Below are 22,010 nucleotides of genomic sequence, written 5' to 3'. Positions count from 1 at the left end.
GATTGGATGCCAAATTGTGATTTTAATATAGATTTTATCTGTTATTTATTATTTTATTCTAGCATTTTTAACTGGATATTCCTTGAGTGTTTTTATTTGTTTTTGTCTCTGGTCTTTGACTGCAATAAACTTGATTTGATTTGAACTGTGTCGTCCTTGGCACCAGGGTGCCAAAAGGTTAGTCTTTTCTGAACCATTGCCTGAACCAGACTATAATGATTCTTAGGCCAGCTACTGATGAGTCAGTGGCTTGGTTCATATATATCTTCACAATATCCTATGATTTGCTCATATTTAAATTGTCACAATGCGCAAAACCAAATCCGCTGCCCCATTTTTTTTTTTTTTTTACAATGGATCACAAATTGAAATGGCAGGTTCTTTCTTTTCCATTACACTTCAGCAAAATTAGTGGATCAGTATTTGAGATTATGTACGTGAATGTCGTCTATTCTTTTGAAAGGTATCTGTTTTTGAAGCTCTAAAATGATTAAAACCTAGATGGTATTCGTTCCTTAGGAGCTCTACAGCTGGAGCTGAGGATATATGCTTCATAGGAGCATCCATTAAAAGGCCTGGCCTTTCCCTGCCAGGCCCAGCCACCGGCCGGCACCTTCTTGTCCCAGATCTGCAGAGGCTTGCTCCTGATGCTGTAGAGGATGGACAGGAAGCTGCTCTGGAACATTCTTGGACATTCCATTCAGCGGGGCTGCTCCGCCAGGGCACCTCAGGACCAGCTGCCTGTCAGCTGCCTCGCGCACATGCGTCCCTCACACCAAGGCCCCGGCATGGAGGGAGACAAGCGTCGCCTGCAGCCAAACCGCTCCGCCGGTGCCTTCATGTAGTGCCACTTAGCCAGGAGATTGACTACTTTAAAACGGGACTTGTTTTTCCTCCCGCCCTGTGTTGTCGGAAACCTCGTCGCTGTGACAACCAGGGGTGGGGCAAGGGCTCAGAAGCCCTGCCCTCAAAATTCAGAAAGGGGAAGGGATCCCTGGAGCCAAAAGGTGAGGCTGCCAGGCCTCTAAAGTGATTCCCCAACCCAGAACCCTCCAGATGGGATTCACAGCAGGAGGAAACATAGTAGTAACTATAAATTAGCATTTATTTTGCAAATCAGAGGTATCTTTGATATCGTACATATTCCCAGATTTATGCCTTCAACAAGATGCGCACACATACATACATATATACATACACACACACTCTTGACAGATACTTGCTGTGGACCTATCCATAAGAGAAGTCTGGCTGCTGACTATACTTCTTCTTCTACAGCCATGCAGTAAAAGGGTTTGCAACCCTCTCTAATGCCACAAGATTTCCCAGTGGAAGAGACCATTAGAAAAGAATTCAATAGGAGTAAATATGCTCAACAGCTTGATGAGAATAATCACATTAGCAATTTGTCCCGAAGTCTCCAAAAGATCATGCTTTGTAGAAAAATGTTGTCAGCCAAGAGATGAATTGCAACCTACTGTCTGGTGGGACTTCACAGGGGTTACTCTCCATGCATTGTTACACAGTGAGTGTCCCCTGTTCACAGTGGTCCATATTCCAAAGGCGGTAAAACTCTGCAAAGTCTACATAGGATTCAACACGCCCATCTTCATCCGGCCTGAGAGAATGAGAAGGACGAGAACGGAAAAGGCCTCCATCTGAGCTTGAGCTGCTACTCTGGGTATGAGTGTTAGTAGACTGAAGAGTCACAGTAGGACTTTGACTGTAGGTAAAGCCATGGAGGGGGGGGGGGGGAGAAAGAAAAGCAATCATTCATTCAATCTTCACAAATGACATAGCAAAGGTAATTTACAGTGGGGCCTCTCAAAGTTTCCCCCATCCCCAAGACCCCTCTGCACAATCACTTAACAACCATAATAGGGAGAACTGGGATTGTGATAATTGAGCAAGATGTCCCACTTAATTTGTTTGGAGACCCTAGGAAAGAAGTTCTAGACTCTGAAAGGCTTTTTGGAATTAACATTGTCACTGTCCTTGCTGACACAAGGTTATGTATCAATTTTTATCAGTTTTTAGCTGATGAAACACTCTGGACTCTTTTCATGTGTGTCACAACAAGGCAGGTTTTCCCTAATCCCATGCCTGTGACCTTCATCCCTTCCCCCCAAGCAGGATTAATTTCACCCTTGTTCGTTTTGGCCACTTGTTCAAGCTTGTCTAAGCTTGTCTTTGGAATCTTCTCCTTTTTCTTTTGTGTTAGCCATTTCTAGTTTTGTGTCACTGGAAAATTATGTAGTATTCTCTCAATTCTTTGAGAGGTCAATTTGAGGTCATTAACAAAAATGTTGAACAGCACAGGGCTTGGAAGTTTACATTAAGCAGCATCTAGAAGAAAAAAAATGTAACATGTCCAATATTCCATGGATATCAGGAATAAAACTTAACAGGGAACATTTACTTGGTAAGTGTGGGTGTGACTTCATCCAGCGTAGAGCTACTATGGGCACCATTGACCATCTGACCTTGAGAAGGCATCACAAGTGATAAAGTCACGCTGGTCTTGCTTGTGCTCTGACTACTAGAGTATGGCACTGACACAGGATAGACACGACCACCTAGAGGTACAGAAATACATCATGAAAAGAATGGGTAAATTGGGAAATGCCAGTATCTTTTGTTCTAAAATCCCCCCACACACACACACATTAAAAGCATGGCCCTTTAATTCAATGATGAATAGCTTATATTGTTAATTTTAAAAATAGCATTATGGCTGCTTCCTAAGCCAAATCAAAATCTCACAAGTGTCAGGCCTGCAGCCATCTTTTCTTTTGGATCTTTGGCCTGCCACATTATTCTATTATTCTACTATGCATTTTCTATTGTGGGAAAATAGGAGGGGGGGGTTGTATGGGGTTAGATGATATGTAGCCATAACAAAATTCTTTCTCGAAAGCCAAGGTCATCCTTTGTCTTTGCACCTCTGCACCGGACCGAAACTGGATGGGTGGAGGCTGCCAACCTGGCAGTGGAAGATTGGACTATGTGATGGACTTGTGGATGTGGGGGCAAGATCTTGAACTTTCAACTGGATGGGAAAACTGGGAAGCCTTCAGATTTGGGTTTTCCCAGATATGCCAACATGGCTCTCTTAATAAATTGGAACTTTGAGGAAATCTTTGCCTCAGACTCTGATTTACTTCCGGATGCTATTTGGAACCCTGACAAGATGATGTTTATAATGTTGTATGTGCGCCTCTTTCCTTATATGCTTCTCTTTCACGTAACCAATGGGGTGGGAGTACAGGTTTAAATCTGCTGCTGTCTTTTTACAATTTCTGTCATAGAAATATTTAATTTTCCCATACCTTGTGTTGGAGTCAGTGTGGGCTGGCTCATCTCCCCTAGCGGGTATCCAAAATTTCTTACTAGGACTGTCATGTCTTCATGCCGAGAGCAGAATTTGGACCGTTCACCACCACTGGCATAGGTATCACAGTGAATACGCTTAACTCGATCTACAACTGCTTGAGCCACAGAATCCAATGAAGTTTGTTTGGCAAACTCTGTGGCAATCATGGCTGCAATTTCCTGGAAAAGGAAGTAGTAGTTTACAAAAAAAATAGGTTGGCATTAAATGTGATTCATGGAAAGCCCCGAGGATGTTGCTCCCATCACTTAGGAGTTACTAATTTGTGAGCAGCCCCAATGCAGCTGCAGCTTAGACAACTGCGGGGGATCCTGCCCCAAAATAGGCACCAACCAGAACAAGTATCCTATGATCAAAACTCTGAGAATCAGATCATGGCTGGGCTCTTAAAGCAACGTTGCAGGAAAGCTGTTCATGGCTAAACAGTTTCCAAAGATCTGGATAAACACTAGGAGGACATCTCAGTAATCCATCTGAAGTGGAAAGGTATAAAACCTAATAAGCTTTTTGTCAGATTACTTGAAAGGACTGCACATTCTTCCTGCAAGTACGTGCGTACATACAGGAAACCTTCCATCAGTGGTGATATGGACATGGTTTTCTTGTATCTTGTCCCATATATTTTCTCTTCCAATATAACCCTTTCATTTTTAAATATAATCTTATTGTAAATTTTAAAAACAAGGAATAAAAATTAATATAAACTAAAACATGATACATAAAACATAATCAGAAAGAAAAAAGAAATAAAAGAAAACGGAAGTGCAAAAAGAAAAAAATGGCAGAAGAAAAATATTAAAAGTGCTTCCAATCTTAGAGCAGAGCTGTAGGTTCGATTGTAAATTTACTTCTTAAGCTACATTAACAACTCTTTTCTTTCTATAATCTTTCCTATTTGATTGTCAAAACCATGCGTCATACTTTTTTGGTTTGTTTTACACAAAAGGGTCAGTAGGGAGTTTTCAGTCAACAATAAATGTAGATATTGTCTTCTCTAATCTCAATGTAGACCTTACAAGGTACCTACAAGGAGAGATTATTTTTTTACTCTTCCTTCCCAAGTACTGAAAATGGATGGAAGGAAGGAAAGGAAATTGCTATAGGTCTTTGGGACAGATCTGAATGTCAAGTTATCTAAGTGGTCAAAAATTACTGCTTGTGTCTCCCTGGTGGAGAGAATGTGACGCTTTTCTTGGGGATATAGGTCTGTATTCCTAAAAATACTCTTATTAATTATTTAACTGGGGCTCAATTACACCATCATTTATAAAAACATTTATTCAGGTTTGCATGATGTCATATGCTTTACATAAAAGCAAGCATTTTTAAAGGGAAAAAATAAATTATTGTTATTGTTCTACGTGCCTCAGACCAATATAAATATTTTATTTCTACAAAAGGGGAACTCAGTGAGATTTATACTTTTCAAATAGTTATTATTAAACTACAGAAGGCGGTGTAATATTGGAGAAGAAGATACACCTCTTGTAAGTTATTGACTTTTTAAAGAAATTAAGTAAAAACATATTACAATCTATTTAGGATATCAAAAAGAATATATACGTATATATGTATATATTTTTTCTTAATCAAGCATTTTTTAAAAACTGTGCAGCAATAATCCTTTAAACATGATTTAAACAAAACAGAGATGAAGAATTATCACATCTACCGTAAGATCAGTCCATTTTTCCTTTACATCTTTGACTTCGGGAAATTATCATTAAGTTATGTAATTCCTGGACATGATAGTTTCCCAGAAGAACATTAGAACAAATATTCATTGTATCTAATTTAAAGGGGCTTTCCATATTTATTCAACTACAGTAAGTGACTATATAGGATGTGGAATACTTTTCTCTGGCAAGGACATTCAGTGAAATGTTGACCATATAATTTATAACTATTTGATGAAATAGGAATTTTTAATTTCATACTTTCAGGGTTGTCATTGGCATTTTTCCTAATTTTATTTCCTATTTGGAATAAGGATCTTTAGCATTCAGCTCCTCTTTGGGCTATCTGACAAGTACTATTTGTGTAGTTTTGTTTTACTAATTATTTAAAGTTGCAGGACATATATGGAAAATAACGGGGCAATTTTGAGCTATTAATCAATGAAAAGCCTGTATGGTGAAATAACTTCAGTTTAAAACTAGCATCTAATCCTGTTTTCTGGGTGATCATGGTCTCTCATTACTGCTTCAAATCAATTCTGAAGAAATATTTTTAAAATGCAGATTCAAAAAAATGAATTTGATTTTTCTCAGAATGCTTACAAGCAATTTGATAAAATTAAAACTATTATTTAATTCTAATGCAAATCACAACTTCTGATATTCTATGATGGTTAAAAGGTTCTGGAATTACTATAGCATCTTAGCATGTAAGCCAGTAACCCTTCTTTCCCTGAAGAAATTTGATAGGGTTGTTAGGATTATTATGTTACCCCTGGAATAAGCAGCTTATCATGTCCCAAGATAAACCAATAAACCAATGGTGGTTGCACTTTAGAGTATGAAATCTGTTTCCTACATTCTAAATATAACATTAATAAAACACCGGATTTTGCTCTGTATATACTGCATATCTTAGAGAGAATGTTCAGTTCTCTCTAAATTATTGGCCACGCACCTACAAGAATGGCTCGTCTATAAAGCTGTACTGTTATCCATGTATTATAAGCACTCAGAATTGAAACTTTTCAGTTTAGATCTGAAGACAATAATGTGGTGCAAAAGAACAGTTTTTAATTGCTGTGGAGTCACTACCTGATTGGCTTGTCCAGGTCCATGAGCAGCTTCTAGAGCTTTGTAGAGTCCTTCTGACATGAGAACAAGAAAGCCTGTGACGCCATCTAATGGGTGCCCACCATGGATTTCAGGCTCTGCTATGATTGGCTTAGATTTCGCAGCACTTGAAAGAGAAACCCCAATTAGTACTATATAATGCAATGAAAAAGAATTTTTCAATACAACAAAATCAAATAGAGAAATAAGAGTAAGATACAAACAAGCTTTACCTTACCTAAGAAATTCAATATCACTGTAGCCATATTTGACCTTATAATCTCCAATACGGCGAGTACTTTCTTGCCCACCTATGGTTCCTACTTGCTTTATTTTTGCGGCATCTAAACCTACCGGGATATAAAATAAAAGCCTCATTGATTTAGGTACATGTGCTAAAAGTTTACATTTGCATTCCAAATCAGGGGACAGCAATGTCAGCTGGAAAACTGACTAACCAATGAGGGAAGAGATCATGAACTTAAGAAGGAGAGACAGCGAACTGACTTTCATCTTTAGTTATTTATTGGAAAGAAAGTGCAGACTCATATTCTAGACAGGGCTGTCAAAGTCCCGGCTTGCGGGCTGGATGTGTCCACTTGCTGGCCACGCCCACGCCCGGTTTAACGAAGGGGGGGAAAGGCCAGATACATCACATGATGCCGCCGTGATGACCTGAGTTAGACACCCCTGTTCTAGACGCTGCTTCTTATCCAGGATGTTCTTACACCATCTAGTATCACTGCATTTACAAACTGATTAGTCAACCATTTTTTTCTGAAAATGTAACATATAAATCAGCTTTCATTGCCTTCATAAATTAAAACAACTACAAATCAGAGAACTCAGGAAAAGTTTCATATACTCCAAAACACTTTAATCATATCTCAATTCATTTCATACAGCAATGTAACCTAAATCAAAATATTTATAGATTAATTTTCTTCAGATTTATCATTTTTCTACCCCATTGTAAGAACTGTGCACTGACTTGATTACTCCAAAGGAAAAATTGAGAGCTATCTAAGAAATCTTAGTTTGAGATGTAAATAAAATTTAGAATAATGTACAATCAAGTCAGTTTTGAGGGGAACAGAACATTGAAATTTCCCAATATAATTTATGAGATTTGTTTCCAACACCTAACTTTTCAGCCACCACACTGTTCTGTTAAATAATGCCAACAGCTTCTTTGTGAATTTTTAAAATCTGAATTACTAATTCTGAAATTAGACTAGCTGAACCTAAAATCTAGGTGTACCAGCAGGCTGCCAAGGTTGTGAATAGCAGAGCAATACAGCACAACATAAAAGCCCATATGCTTCCTAACAAGCAGAAGAAGATGGGATAATATTCTCTAATCTTGGTCTAATCATCATTCTGAATTAATTTTCTTACTTAGAAAGCAAACATAGATGAAAAAAAAACAACATTTGGGAGAGCTCAAAGCATGTTTTGTACATAGCAAGCCATAATAAACCCTCCTGAATACAATATAAAGCCATTTAATTAACCTGGGTTTGACTCCTAGTGGCTGCATAGATAACAGCTCACCTATTGAAGGCAACTAGATTCTTTGGTGAATGTTTTTCTGTGCCACGTATAACACATATTGGAACAAATTTAAATGTTTGGCTTATGTATTTGGTTTAACTATCCATTCTCTGTAACTGGGAATACTGCAGCGGAGACTAAATGAAATATTAGTTTTGCAACCTGATATTCAGATATTCAATTATGTATTTCCTATAGTGGGAAGGAGAGAGATTACTACCTTCACCTGTTCAATTGGGTATGCTTTAGCTTGACACTGCTAACCAGAGAACCCATCAATAAACAGTGGTACTCTGTAGGGAAACAAAACAAAAAAGAAAAACCTCAGCAAAAAAAATCTTATTTTGGAATCTCTTCCCCCTACTGCAGGGAAGTAATCTGGGATCTACCGTATTTTTCGGAGTATAAAATGCACCGGAGTATAAAATGCACCAAGGTTTTGAAGAGGCAAATAAAAAAAAGTTTTTGCACTCTGCAAATGTCCCCAAAACGACCCGTTTTTCACGAAAACGACCCCGTTTTTTTCTCAAAAAAGGCATGAATAGCCTTTAGGAGGCTTGAAGAGTGCTCCTGGGGAGGCGGGGGGTGGCCAAAAATGAGCAAAAACAGGCCTGTTTTTCGTTTTTAAAAAAGGGCATGGATAGCCTTTAGGAAGCTTAGCCAGTCCTCGGGGCGGGGTGGGGGTGGGGGTTAGAATTGAGTAAAAAACAGACCGTTTTTTGCTCATTTCTGCCCTCCCCATCCCCCCGGAGCTCTCTAAAAGCTTCCTAGAGGCTATGCACGGCCATTTTGGTGAAGGGGAGGGGTTTTGGGAGGCAAAAAATGCTGTATTCAGTGTATAAGACGCATCCAGATTTTCAGCCTCCTTTTTGAGGGAAAAAGGTGCATCTTACACTCCGAAAAATACGGTACTTACAAAATTCACAATACTTTTTTGATAGTATGAACACTGATATTAAACTACTCCATAAGAACCCTGATATATTTTGTTTTATCCAAGCTTGCTTCAAATTAAAATGCTAATTCTTGAGGGTGGTGGGGGCTTTTAAAGCATTCTAGATTTTTTTTTCCTCCATGGTTTTGCCTACTTCTGCATCATAGCTTCAGCTAACTGCTTGTGTGGTTATTTTTAATTAGTTAAGAATCAAAGACTTGCATATGACTCTGGGTTGCTAGGCATTTAAAGGCTCACCTACTAATGTTCCCAATGATAACTCATAGTTTTCAAAAGAGTTCCAGTAATCCAATGTACCATATCCATGGTTTATTTCTTCCCACTTTGTTAAGCATACTAATTTTAACTAGTTCATCATATATTCACCTCACATTGCCAAATTATATGAAGTCAGCCTTTATTTGATCCAAGACTGGTTGACTTGATTTTGTTGTGGTGTTCCAGGGAAACATTTCTTACCCAGTTGTGAAAAGCGGAATAATTCATCTTCATTCTCGGTAGTGTGATCCATATTGAGTTGTGTCACTTGCAATCCATCCATGGTAGATTTGCACAAAAGTGCACGATTTGTTCCTGTAGAGAGAGAATGTACAATGCAAAGCCAGAAAGTGTAACTGACCACTACTGCCCTATGACCAAAAATCTTTTTGTTTCGTGCTACAATTCCAAGCTGTTTCACAGAGCTATTTTTTTTGTGGTCATTTGAGAAGTCAGAGAAGCATTTTCCTTGGAGAAATATATTGTCATCCAACCAACCAACTCTCAGCACTTAATGCTGGACTCAGAAAGTGCCAAGTCGAAAGAGTGCAGAAGAGGAACACACCTACATTAGCAATATAAAGTTTGTTGTTAAGAATCACTGCCACAATGGCCATGGCTCCTCCAGAGATTTCCTTTTCTACAGACTTCAACCTCTCCAAAATTTTCTGGTACTGAGAAGGCAGCTGGTGATGAGGAACTCCCTAGAAGACAAAGCCATAACTAAGCTTATCAGCAATAAACTTTGGGAATCTTCTATGTAACAAAAGAATTGCTCTGTTTATATTTTACTTTACCTACGTACATATATATCTGTCAAGTAAGGAAAACACATCCTGCATTTGACAAAAATGACTCCAATCCACAAAGTTTATGTCATAACAAATGTGCTAGTCTTCTAAAATGAATAATCACATAACAGCATTTGACAGGATCAAAACAAGCTACCAAACAACAAAGGCATTCAATTGTATTTAGCCTAACCATCTCTATACTAGGTCAGGATTGTTAAAACATTTCCCTTTCCAAATACTTGCGCTATGCACGAAACAGAATTTCCAATTAATGTAGTAGTTATAAACATAGGACATTAAAAGACTTTGTGTGTGTATGTCTTTGAGTAAGTGTTGACTCCTGGTGACTCCCAGGCAAGTCCTTGCAGTTGTCTTAACAAGATTTTACAAGTAATTTGCCACTGCTTCCTTTTTAGGGTTGGGAGATAATTGATTCAAGATCACCCAGTTTGCTTCATGTCTAAGGCAGTATTAAAACTCACAATCTTCTAGCCTGGCGCTTTAATCACTACACCGAAGTACCTCTCAAAGGACTGCATTATTTCTTAATTATTTAACAGACTACACGGGCCCAGTTTTGTGCATACAGTATTTATATTCTATTATTGCAGCTTCTACTCATATAGCAATCATCTACCCACGTTCTAAAATAACACATAAGCAATTAGGGTTTCAAAAAATAAAATGTGAAGTCAACATTTCTGGAATTGCCTAGTAAGATATGGAGTTACCTCTGGTAACTGGGATTGGAGGCTGGCCTTTTCTGCCAATGCATCATCAATGGACTCCAAGAAACTTCGTTCTACCACATCAAAAGCCTGAGAAAGTACCAGGAATAGATAAATAGAAATAGCCTATTAGATCCCTAAATATTTATAGTCAGCTATATAGAAATGATCAGATGATTCTTTCTGCCAAATATTAATATCATTTTCTAGGAATTCCCTAAATGTGCCCATGCTGGTATGTTCATACCAATACCTGTGGGAATATATGTAACATCTTTGTTTGTGCCAAAACTCCCCACTACTTTTATCAGGACAGTTTCATACCACACTTATTTTCTCTTCCACTGGACAAACAGGCTGAAATGTCTAATTGACCGTATAAATGAATAAAATAAGCAGATAAAGAAAATAGGAGTAGGGAAAAATAACCACAAGGTTTGAGGGTTGGCTTCAGGGATTCAAAGCCAGTCACTTTCCTCCATAAATAAATGAACATGTGCAATGTTTTCCACTCATTTAATTTGTTTCTCTTTATCTGGTTTTAGGAGTTATATGAAAAACAGATTACATTTGAAGTTATATCTTTGCAGAGATATTGAAAATTCAAAAAGATTCGCAAACGTTTAAGCACCACTGTAGCATTTCGGTTAATTGTTCAAGCTGCAGTCTTTAGTTTAAACTTTTTAATTTAAAGATGCACTCTAGAAAAGAAGAGCATGATTTTTCTAGAGAGAGACAGCCACCAAAGGATTTCATTGGCTAATTTGAGATTATTTCCTGAAGGTTTTAATTTATCAGTATTTCCACAATTGGCATTTATTTGATCATTTATGAAATGAGAACCGAGTATAAACCCCTAACAATTGTGTTGGAAAGTGACTTATGTATCTCTGTTAAGAACCCAGCAATTACTTTTATATTCATTCATTCATTCATTCATTTATTCACTCACGCTCTCTCGCTCTCTCTCTCACACACACACATATAATATTATGTATCTTATATATTATATTCGTATAGCAAAAACATTCTTTTCTTTCCTGACTTACGTGAAACTGAAAACATTTGGGCTTCATTGAAGCTATATTGGACTTTGAAGCTAAGTCTCATGAATATATAAATTTGTGGAATAATTAAAAAACATTTGAGATGTTCTATTAGAAAACATGGAAAGATCCTGGAATAATTATTTAAATCAAGGATTTTTAATAATTACAGATAACATTTTTCTTTGCTAACACACATCAGTAGCAAGATATTCAACTTAACATGTTTTGATTTTTCAGTATGGATCAGACGGCTGCTTCAGAGAAATCTCAGTCTCATTTTTATACTGTCTGTTATTGGAATTAAACCAGGTCCACATCAGAAATTGAAAAACTGAAGTTGAATTTACTGATATTTCTAAGTTATATGGAATAAAGAGTTGCATACTTAGTAATGGATTATCAATGAGTCTAAAAGTTTAAATATTATTTCTTTAAATTTGAAATTGAAATCAAACCTTCAAAAAAACTTATTCCAAGCACACTGAAGTCCTCAGAGTACGTATCAAAAAGCATAGAAAATAGATTGATAGTATTACAGAAAAATTGAGTGTATATTGATTCAAATGATTTATATCTGGTTTTGGAAGAATACAATTTCATAATTTGTTGGATATTATTTTCTTCCTAGTCTTCTATTTTTCATTTACAAATTCTAATACAACTATACATAAAGAGGAAGGTTCTATTACCTGTAACAGGATTCTGCGCACCTCTGCCTCATCCTGCTCTGCATTCAGCTGGCCCAACAGGAGTTCTGCAGAAAGCCTCTCTCCCACAAAGTTTGTGATTCGGTTACCGTCATAACCATTAAAGACTCCATAGAGGTAGCAATTATTCTCACTTCTGTCAAAATGAGTGAGGATAGGTAAGCAGTGCTGTTTCTTATGTAATCAGAGTAACAGCCAGAGAAAACCAAATGAAAGGATGAGAAAATTGTACCCTTGTTCCAGGGGTGTCAAACTCAAGGCCCACGGGCCGGATCCAGCCCATGGGGTACTTGGATCTGGCCCATAGGGCCGCCCTGGAAACAGCAAATGACAGGCCTGCAGTGCCTCTGCCAGCAAAAACGGAGCTCGGGAGGGCCGCCTGCAGCCTTCCCAAGCTCCGTTTTTGCTGGCAGAGGGCTGCAGGAGGCCATTGCAGCCAAAAACGGAGCTCAGGAGCCCGTTTTCATTGGCAGAGTGGTCGGGCCATCTCAGGGGCCCTCGATACAAGTGATATTGAGCTGGCCATGCCCACCCCAGCCCCTGGGGGTCAAACACAACCCTGATGCAGCTCTCAATGAAATCAAGTTTGACACATCTGCCTTGCTCAATTGAACAGTTCCATTCAAATCTGTGGCTACTTACCTGAATTTCAACCAGTTATCCTCTAAGGGATGAATTTCAGTGCCCTTTCCATCAGTAGTGTAGGAACGATTAGAAGCTGAACCGACACCAGAGAGCTGACATACGGGCAAGTCATCTGTCCAGCTTGAAAGCTGCTCCTAAATATTTACAAGAAAAAAGCTCCATTTCTCAATAAAAGCAAATGGAATAAATGACATATTAATATTAGAATGCCTTATCAGAGTGCTAGCACTTAAAACACTTAAGATCCTTTTCGTACTTACATAGATCTTGCCACCTGAACCATATTTTCTCTGCTATTACATCACTCTTACTTACTGCCTGCTTCTTGAAACCTAACTCCAGATATTAAATGCCCATATATGCATACTCTATACTACCGTCTGAATATACATAACTTGTCCTGTAAAACTAGTAAGAGGCGTACATTTTAATTGCCATCATTTAATTATTTTTCCATGCATAGTTCAGACAATAATACTCCTCTTGCACTTCTAAAAGTTATCCTCCAGAAAGCCACAGCTCTTCTCCCTCAGAATATACATGGATTGCAGAAGTGATCTTTGTCTATCCACAACAGAACTGTAAGACGTTCATTTAGAATAATCTTCCCTAGAAACGCGGCCTAAGTATTTATAAAGTAGTTCCTTTTTTAAATATGGATCTAAGGGCAAGAGTGCAAATAGTGCAGGTTGGAAGCTGCAAGCTAACTGAAATCTGCAAAATAGATCCTGATAGGCGCTACTCATGATTAATGCTGAATTGAGCTTGACTATATTGTATACAGATGCCAGAGCCAGAAATATAATTATCTTGCTATATTACTATCATAAGAGTACCAGAGGCGGTTTTATTATCAGTGTTTTTCCTTTACTCTTTATACTGAGAAAATTATCTCAACAAAGCTGATACAAAATAGGATTGTAGGATAATATATTAATGCACAAAGTACATGACTAGTGCAAGTGGAGTATCTTACTGATATATTGCATCTTATAAGAGCAGCCATGTTTTGATTTCACTTAATTTCTTTCCCTGGTAAATGCAATATGTATATATTCCTGGGGATAGTTGGAGTGGAAAACAGTTTTTCATTTTCATGCGTATTTTGTGAAAATTATGAGCAGGAAGTTACTCCAATTTGGTTACTTTCAAATTTACAGTTTATTGTCAACTGTACCCGGAAGAAAAAAAAAAGGGCGGGGAGACACAGCACTTTCTCATCCAATAACTGCAAGTAATAAAGGATGTCTGCTTTCATTCAAAAGTTTGGGAGACAAGTTAGGATCTAGCCCCAAAGGTACTTTCCGATTTTTCTTTGAAGATGTTTCGCTTCTCATCCAAGAAGCTTCTTCAGTGGGAATGGAAGGAATTACAGTCCTACAGACAGCTGGCCATTTGCATTATTTTGGTCATTAAGGAGATTTATCTGTGGTGCAAATGGGTGTGGAACTGTTGAAAGGCCTCTGTTGTAGAGATGTGTATCCCCTTCCCCCTCTGTTGAGAGAAGGCTGTTCAATTTTGATTTTGTCCAGTTGTCTCTTGAAAAAAAAGCACCTTTGGGACAACCATGACCTGGATGACTGAGAATCTCCGCAGACCTTTAGGATAGACCCTATTTGCACGCCCCACATTTTGCAGCTTACGGGAATGGGGCGCACCCGCCTTTGGCAACTCTTCTGGCTGTGTTGGCTGCAACGCCTATACTTCCAAATCATCCCCAGCCAAGGAGGTTATCTTGGCGCATAGAAAACTACGCATCCCAAAATGCTGCTTGGACTACGGCGTCATTAAAGGGGAACCTCTCTATGCCTTTGTCTCCGATTACTTCCAGGGCTGGAAGGGAGCAGCCCGTGCACCTCTGCCTGCACGCCCACCCCTTCCGTTATCGTTGCAGGAAAGCATCCCTCCGTGCGGTGGGCAAGGCAGGGGGAGAAGATGCCCGCGAGCCACCCGACTCTTCCCTTAAATCCGGGAGTGGTACTTTCTTCCGTCCGTACTCTCCCCCACCCCCGCCCGCCGCGCCCCTCCCGTGACCCCACAGAAAAAGCGGAGCTGCTCACATTCTGCAAATGACTCCTCCTCACTGCCGCCATCTTTACGCAGAAGCAATACCCTCCTGGCCTCCTCCCACCCATCGGCGGGCAAGAGAGGTAGGATCGGGCTGCAGGATGGCCCTCGGATGTACTGGTTTCCCTCGGTCGACAGCGCCCTCGAGGGGACGGGAGGAAGTATTGAGGCTCGTTGCTTTGCTCTTCTGCAAAGGAGCGACGCGGACGTCAGCACCGACTGGCAGGTCATATATTTCTAAACCTCGTACTGAAGCGGAGTATTTGATCAGCAACGGCTGTCTATTGTACATTTTCACAGAATTGGGGGCTTTCAAGTCTGCGAATCCACACCTTAGATCATCTGAGAAATTTCAGTAGCCTGCAAAATATTTTCTTGCGATAATTGCATGTTCCCTTTGGTGCCGCCTTCTCTTACCGCAGTTTTGCTTAAGTTTTAAGTTTACCACTCATTCTCAAAGGGCCACCAATTTGTAACGTAGTGTTTTAAGGTCCTGGCTTTAGTATGGAGATTGATTCTACGAGCCTTTCACAGAGCCCCCTAGCTTGGTTTAAGGCAGGGGTGTCCAAACTTGGGAACTTTAAGACTTGTGGCTGGGGAATTCTGGGAGTTGAAGTCCACAAGTCTTAAAGTTCCCAAGTTTGGACACCCCTGGTTTAAGGGCAGTCACTTTCAGCCTGACCTACCTGCCAAAGTTGTTGTAAGGATAAAAGGATGAAATGAGGGGATTTCCCCATGAGCTCCTGGAGAAGTGGGGGATGAATGAATGAGTTTGCAACAGGCCTTAGAGCAGCCAAGCCAAGTTTTACATGCAAGATGGCCTCTCTTCTACGGTTGTTCCCAAAAGACCCCAATGTGAAACTTGCAGAACTGTAATTTAAATGGATTATTTCTTGAATGGCTTGGAAAGGGTTAGTACAGGGGTGTCCAAACTTGGGAACTTTAAGACTTGTGGACTTCAACTCCCAGAATTCCCCAGCCAGCTATGGGAGTTGAAGTCCACAAGTCTTAAAGTTCCCAAGTTTGGACACCCCTGGGTTAGTAGATCGGCTGGCTGGCTGTGAACCTGAGATTTTTATTGAAATGCTTTGGAAATTGGTAAGAGAAGGCTTCTTGCCATTACATTACTCTAGCTATTCAGTGTCATACAGTACAGGTAATCCTCAACTTACAACAGTTTGTTTAGTGACTATTCGAAATGACAAAGGCACTGAAAAAAGTGATTGTGACTGTTTTTCACCCTTAGGACCATTGCAGTATCCCCATGGTCACATGTTCAAAATCCAAATGCCTGGCAATTGACTCATAGTTATGATGGTTGTAGTGTCCCAGGGTCATGTGATCACTTTTTGCAACCCTTTTGACAAGTCCACGGGAAAGCTAGATTCACCTAACAACCACATTACTAACACTTACCAACTGTGTTACTAACACTTACCAACCGTGTTACTAACTTAACAATTTCAGTGATTCACTAAACTGTAGCAAGAAAGGTCATAAAATGGAGCAAAACTCACTTAACAAATGGTCTTATTTACCTACAGAAAAGTTGGGCTTAATTTTGGTTGTAGATCGAGAACTAGCCACTTCCTAATAGAAATCTATTAATGTCCCAGCAAGAATGTGTTTCAGAAATCTTAGCCATTGGAAAAACCATATGATGAAATGAATCCAGTGGTTTGTCTTCTTTTCCCCCTGGGTTGTGCCCAATGGGTGCCTGGCACCCAAATGCCTCTGTACACAATGGGCTGATGATAAGGTTTGATGGTTTAGGTATAAAGTATTAGCTCACCATGCTAATGACTGGAAGCCACTGCCTTGTGAAGACAAGCAGCCAGATCTTTGAATGGAGGAACCCCCATTTTAGGTTACCTTCAGAAGTCCTCAGCCACATAAAAAAACAGGACCTGCGGACCAGCTTTGGTTCTTTCCCCATTTTCTCAGAAAACAAAGGACATTTTAGTATTGTGTGAACTGCCCTGAAAAGCTTGCAGGTTGGAAAATGAGATTTTACAAATCACATACAGTAAGATTATGCATCTTTTCTCACAGGAAGAGCCGTACTTTCCTTGGGGCCTGCTTCAAAAATCAGACAAGGTTGGGGAAAACAGACAGTAGAGCCAGTTAGGTGAAGAGATGAAGGCGTTGAGCTGAGATATGGGAGATCTGGATTCAAGCCAACGGTGGACTGGAACTGGCTTGTACCAGCTTGCAAGAACCACTGGTTAAATTTTCAGAAACGGTGAGAGCAGAGCTGAGCTGTGACACCTAGTATGCTGATTTGGCACACTACTGATTCAAGCCCACTTTCCCACCAGATACTCACTGGGTGACTTTGACCAGCCATTACTTTCAGCCCAATTTACTCTACAGAAAAAATAAAATAAAAAGGAAGCATGCCAGCTTCAGCTCCTGGAGGAAGGATGGGATATACATATAACAATTATGATTAAAACTTGATTTGATTTTTGGTGCCAAAATGATTGCCTGTTACTTTAAAGATTACAATTCTGTAACTGTTTTTGAAAGGTTTCTGGGGATGGTTTCAAAAGTTTTCAGGGGCTGCATGTAGCCTTGAGGCCACAAATTATGCACAGTCATTTGAATTAATGCAGGGGTGGGATTCAATTTTTTTTTTACTACGGTTCTGTGAGCATGGCTTGGTGGGTGTGGCTTGGCTTGGTGGGCGTGGCACTGGAAGGATACTGCAAAATCCCCATCCCCTCCCCACCCTTGGGGGAAGAATACTGTAAAATCTCCATTTCCACCTCACTCTAGGGCAAGGATATTGTAAAATCCCCATTCCCTCCGCACCCCACTAACCTGCTTTCCAGCTCCGTTCTCCTGTGCAGGGCAACAGAAGAAAACCCAGCCAATCAGCTGGGACTCCAATCAGCTGGGACTCAGGAGGCAACGGATAGATGGGGGCGGAGCCAGCCAGAGGTGATATTTGCCGGTTCTCCAAACTACTCAAAATTTCCACTACCAGTTCTCTAGAACCGGTCAGAACTGGCTGAATACCACCTCTGAACTAATGTAATAATTTAAATTTGAGAGAATGAAAATCTCAGAACACTCCTGTTACAATTTTCAATGTAACAATTTTATTGATAAGATATCAGTAATTATCACCTTCACTTTTTTTAAAATAACCACAAACATATAGGACATCATAAACAGAGGTTCCAAGAGGTCAGGGTTTCTTCTATTACTTGGTAGGAGGAGATACACTGAAGAGGATAAAATGAGTAGGGGATCCTGTATGGAGCAAGCCACTCTTTTCATTGCCACATGTGTGTATATGTGTGTATATAGAGTTCTATATTATACATCTTTATATTATATATATATATATATATATATATATATATATATATATATATATATATATATATATATATATATATATATATATATATACACACACACACACACACACACACACACACACACACACACACACACACTATACACGGGCAGTAATGCAATAGATTAAGGATATACTCCTGAGTCAATGATTCTGGGGCAAAGAGATTGTCAGAACTGTATGTATTGCATGACGTAAAATGAACTGGCCTATGATTTCTTACTCTCTTCCAGCTTAATTTCATAAGATCACCAAAAGTAGTCTTCCTTTGCATCTGAAATCATGCTTGACAATGTACAGAGATCTAGCAGCATCAAATACCAAGAACCATTGTCCACTATTATTGAAAAACTAGGGAAAATACAAAGGTTAAAGAAACATTAGTTTGATTTCAGTATTCAATAATAAATAATTGGACTGGCTATCCATTCTTCCTTAGTTGCACATTAAAATGATAATGGTCTTCAGGTGGGATATGTGTGCAAGTACTTCCCTATTTGCTGGCCACAAAAAAATTAAAGCCAACCTTTAGCCTACATACAGCTCTATAGCAATATAAGACAACTCACCTCAGTAAACAACCTACACTGTTGCCTAGCGATCTTCTTCATCTGGATGATGGATATTTACTTTGGGGGCTTTCAACCTCATCAGATAGATCAGATTAGGAAATCAATTTCACAGGAAGTCTAAAATTACTTTTATTGTGGTTGGCTATAATAACAGAATCTTGCAAGTCTGATCGTACTGCATACCTCCTCCTTACACTCCAGTGAATTAGGGAGGTGTCTATCTGAGCCAAATACTATTTACTGTACTTTTAAGATACGCTTCACCTCTCATTGCTTTGGTAATGGAGCTTGCACATCTCTGTCAAGGTCATCTTTCTTTCTCTCTGCAGTGGTTCAGAAGTTGTGCAGATATAAACAAAGATATCATTAAACAAGGAGATCCCTATATGCTGATCAATCTCTCAACATTTATGTGGCTTATATTCCCTCTGAACAATTAAAATCTGAGGAAGATAACAACTGATACTTCAGAAATATAATGCAATGTTTCGGGCCAACATTATATTTCCAAGCTGTTTCACATTAGGTCAAGCAGCCAAATTATACTAGAATTGCCCTACACGGAACACATTAGCGTAAAGGGCATATGTATGGTTCTAAAGAAGCAGAGCCATCTGCCAGGAAGCTAAATTAAGTGACAACTCATTAAGGATGACCTCTATGCATAAGTGTTATCCATTCCTCACGCTTTATATGCAAACTAAGCTAAACACTGAGGTAATTCAGTTGCTTTATAATTCAGTATGAAATGGCTGCAATCTTGTATCAGAAATTAATGCAAAGATTCCAGTGGTGTATCAAAGAGCAATCATCACAATTCTGAGTTCAGTGAGATAACAGTGAACTCTTCCTGGAGGGAGGAAGCATATGTTGTTATGCCCCAATTGTGTGAATTGTTCTTGTTACTGGTCTTTGTCAGGGAGGGTTATGATTTATTTTATAGTTATTGGTTGCCCGGAGTCGCATTTTTGCAAATTGGGCAGCCATGTAAATATTTAAATAAATAATATAGCTTCTGAGTAGCCAAAATTGATGGTGGACTTTTTCTACAGAAAAGCCTTTTATTGTTCAAATAAAAGGCTTGTATTATGTAGTAGCCAGTGTTACTGTTTGGGTATGTTCAATTAAATGGAATTAAAATTGGAAGTAAGCCAAACTGACATCTGATCCTCTTTGAATGAAACAGGAAATGTTTCAAAAAAGAACACAAAGAGAATCATTGTTGAACTTTTTGTAAGAAAGAAGATTTAAGACAGACTTTGCCCAGGCCCAGATCTAAGAGTATAATGTTTATTTTAAAGTGAAAGATTCAATACCCTTAACTGCAATCCTGGTTTGCAGGATGACAGAAATGAACTAACATTTTTCACCATTGTCAGGTGTGCCACTTTTCTAGACTTTGTAATAGATACTGAATGACTCAGGTAAGCTCCTATTTGGATTTAAAATTATGGGAAAGGAAAAGTGACATGAATTAATGTCCATTACTACAAGAATTTGGAGTTCAGTTTGTAAATAGAGAATTTAACATAGCTTGGCCTATCCTACAAGCCAAAACCCAGTTGTGGTTTTTGCTAGGTGAACTTGACATGAATGCATGCAAGTGACATTCACAAAGCTTCGTAATTCTATACCACTAGATTTTCTAGCCTCCCACCCAATTCTATAATCAAGCATCCCCGGCCTGATTTAGTAAGAACCCCCTCCTCCCCTTTCCCATATGCCTAAATATAAGGCTACTTCAGTAACAGAGGCTTTGAAAGATAAACCCACCCCCCTCTCAAGCCTATACAATATTTCTTTCACCTGGAACCAGCCATAAGAGGACCAAGTTCTTTGTGCTTCAGTGTACAGATCAGGATACTCCAACCTTGGCAACTTAAGACTTGTGGGTTCAACTCCCAGAGTTGCTTCGCTGGCTGAGGAACTCTGGGAGTTGAAGTTCACAAGTCTTAAAGTTGCCAAGGTTGGAGACCCCTGCTATGATCACATCCTCTTAATGCTGCCTAGTAGCCTTGCCCACTTCACAGTGTATTTCCAGAGAAAAATAGACAATAGAAAATATATTGAAGTCACTCTACATACAAAAACCATCATACAAGCCACACACAAGGGGAAGACCAAACACTACAGTGTGTGTTTCTTTTCATTTCATTGCTCTCTGCTTTCAAAGCCTGAACTAATTATATAGAGATTGTTTTCCCTCTTTGTGCAAGAACTGCCTATTTATACCAACTTGATTTAATAAAAGAAGAAGGTCAAAAGCCGCAATATCCACTGGGGAAAGAGGTCAATATCCGCAAGAAGGCAGGTGTAATGTTGGGATCCAGGTCCTATGCTTTTGTATGCCCACTGGCGTTCCATATATAAAAAAATTTCAATACTGTGTCTGCCATCTTGCAAATTTTGACACGTTCCCTTGTGGATGCCCATAGTCAAATGGCATTTGAAATGCTACATTGCCTTATTTTATACAATGGCCCTGATGATGTACTGCTGTGATATTTAGAAGGTTATCTGTAGATATATCAGAATAAGGGCAATGTGGAGCATAATCTGAACTACAGCTCCTATCATTCACAGCCATCATGACAAAGATCCATCTTTGGCTCCCTGACATACAATTAATAAAATATGATTTGGGAAATTAGCTAAGTATTGAGACTGAATACTGCACCTTCACTTTTGGCTTAGTGTTTTATATTGCTTAGCAACAGGCTTATACCACTAAATGTTGTGATCTCTGTACACTTAAGGCAAACCTCTTAAATGAAAATAATTATATGGTTTCCTTTAGAGGAGAAATGGCCAGCAAAAGCTTGCTGAATGAAGAGATGGTTAAGGAAAAACGGGCAGATATTTCTACTAGCAACTTGCAAATCGATAACTTTTGGAGTTACTTTGGGTAACATACCACTAAGAGTAGATGAGCTTTTATACAAATGTTCTTGGTATACAATTCAATGGTATTTTCTTAGCTCTGACCACCGTACACAAGTTTAAAAGACAGAAGAATTCTGTTTTGTTACACTCTATACAAAATGTTCATGTTTTCTTGTAAGACATTATCATTTAATACAATGAATGTGGTTTCCAGACATTTGGTCCGAGCACTTTTTTTTAGAAATTCATGA

At 39.1% G+C, this 22,010-nt stretch overlaps 1 protein-coding gene across 1 annotated transcript; it reads right to left on the bottom strand.

Moving 5' to 3' along the window:
* Window positions 1-1,091: 1,091 nt before the first annotated feature.
* On the bottom strand, window positions 1,092-14,978 carry TAB1 (TGF-beta activated kinase 1 (MAP3K7) binding protein 1). The gene is made up of 11 exons (XM_081957902.1): window positions 14,931-14,978; window positions 12,868-13,004; window positions 12,208-12,361; window positions 10,473-10,559; window positions 9,513-9,651; window positions 9,149-9,262; window positions 6,419-6,530; window positions 6,163-6,307; window positions 3,330-3,552; window positions 2,420-2,576; window positions 1,092-1,723 (listed from the first exon to the last, which is right to left on the bottom strand). Exons 1-11 carry the CDS (start codon window positions 14,961-14,963, stop codon window positions 1,519-1,521), a joined length of 1,506 nt encoding a protein of 501 aa, XP_081814028.1. The 5' UTR covers window positions 14,964-14,978; the 3' UTR covers window positions 1,092-1,518.
* Between the last annotated feature and the right edge of the window lie 7,032 nt (window positions 14,979-22,010).

Source organism: Natrix helvetica (assembly GCF_964273705.1).
Source record: "Natrix helvetica genome assembly, chromosome: 6".
Classification (NCBI taxonomy): Eukaryota; Metazoa; Chordata; class Lepidosauria; order Squamata; family Natricidae; genus Natrix; species Natrix helvetica.
This window is presented reverse-complemented; position numbering and strand designations above follow the sequence as displayed.

Coding starts and splice junctions, on each gene's coding strand:
- TAB1 (XM_081957902.1), bottom strand. CDS start 14,963: ATGGCGGCAGTGAGGAGGAGTCATTTGCAGAAT. Junction 13,005..14,930: donor GGAGGAGTCATTTGCAGAAT/GTGAGCAGCTCC, acceptor GTAAATATTTAG/GAGCAGCTTTCAAGCTGGAC. Junction 9,652..10,472: donor TCCAATCCCAGTTACCAGAG/GTAACTCCATAT, acceptor TTTGTCTTCTAG/GGAGTTCCTCATCACCAGCT.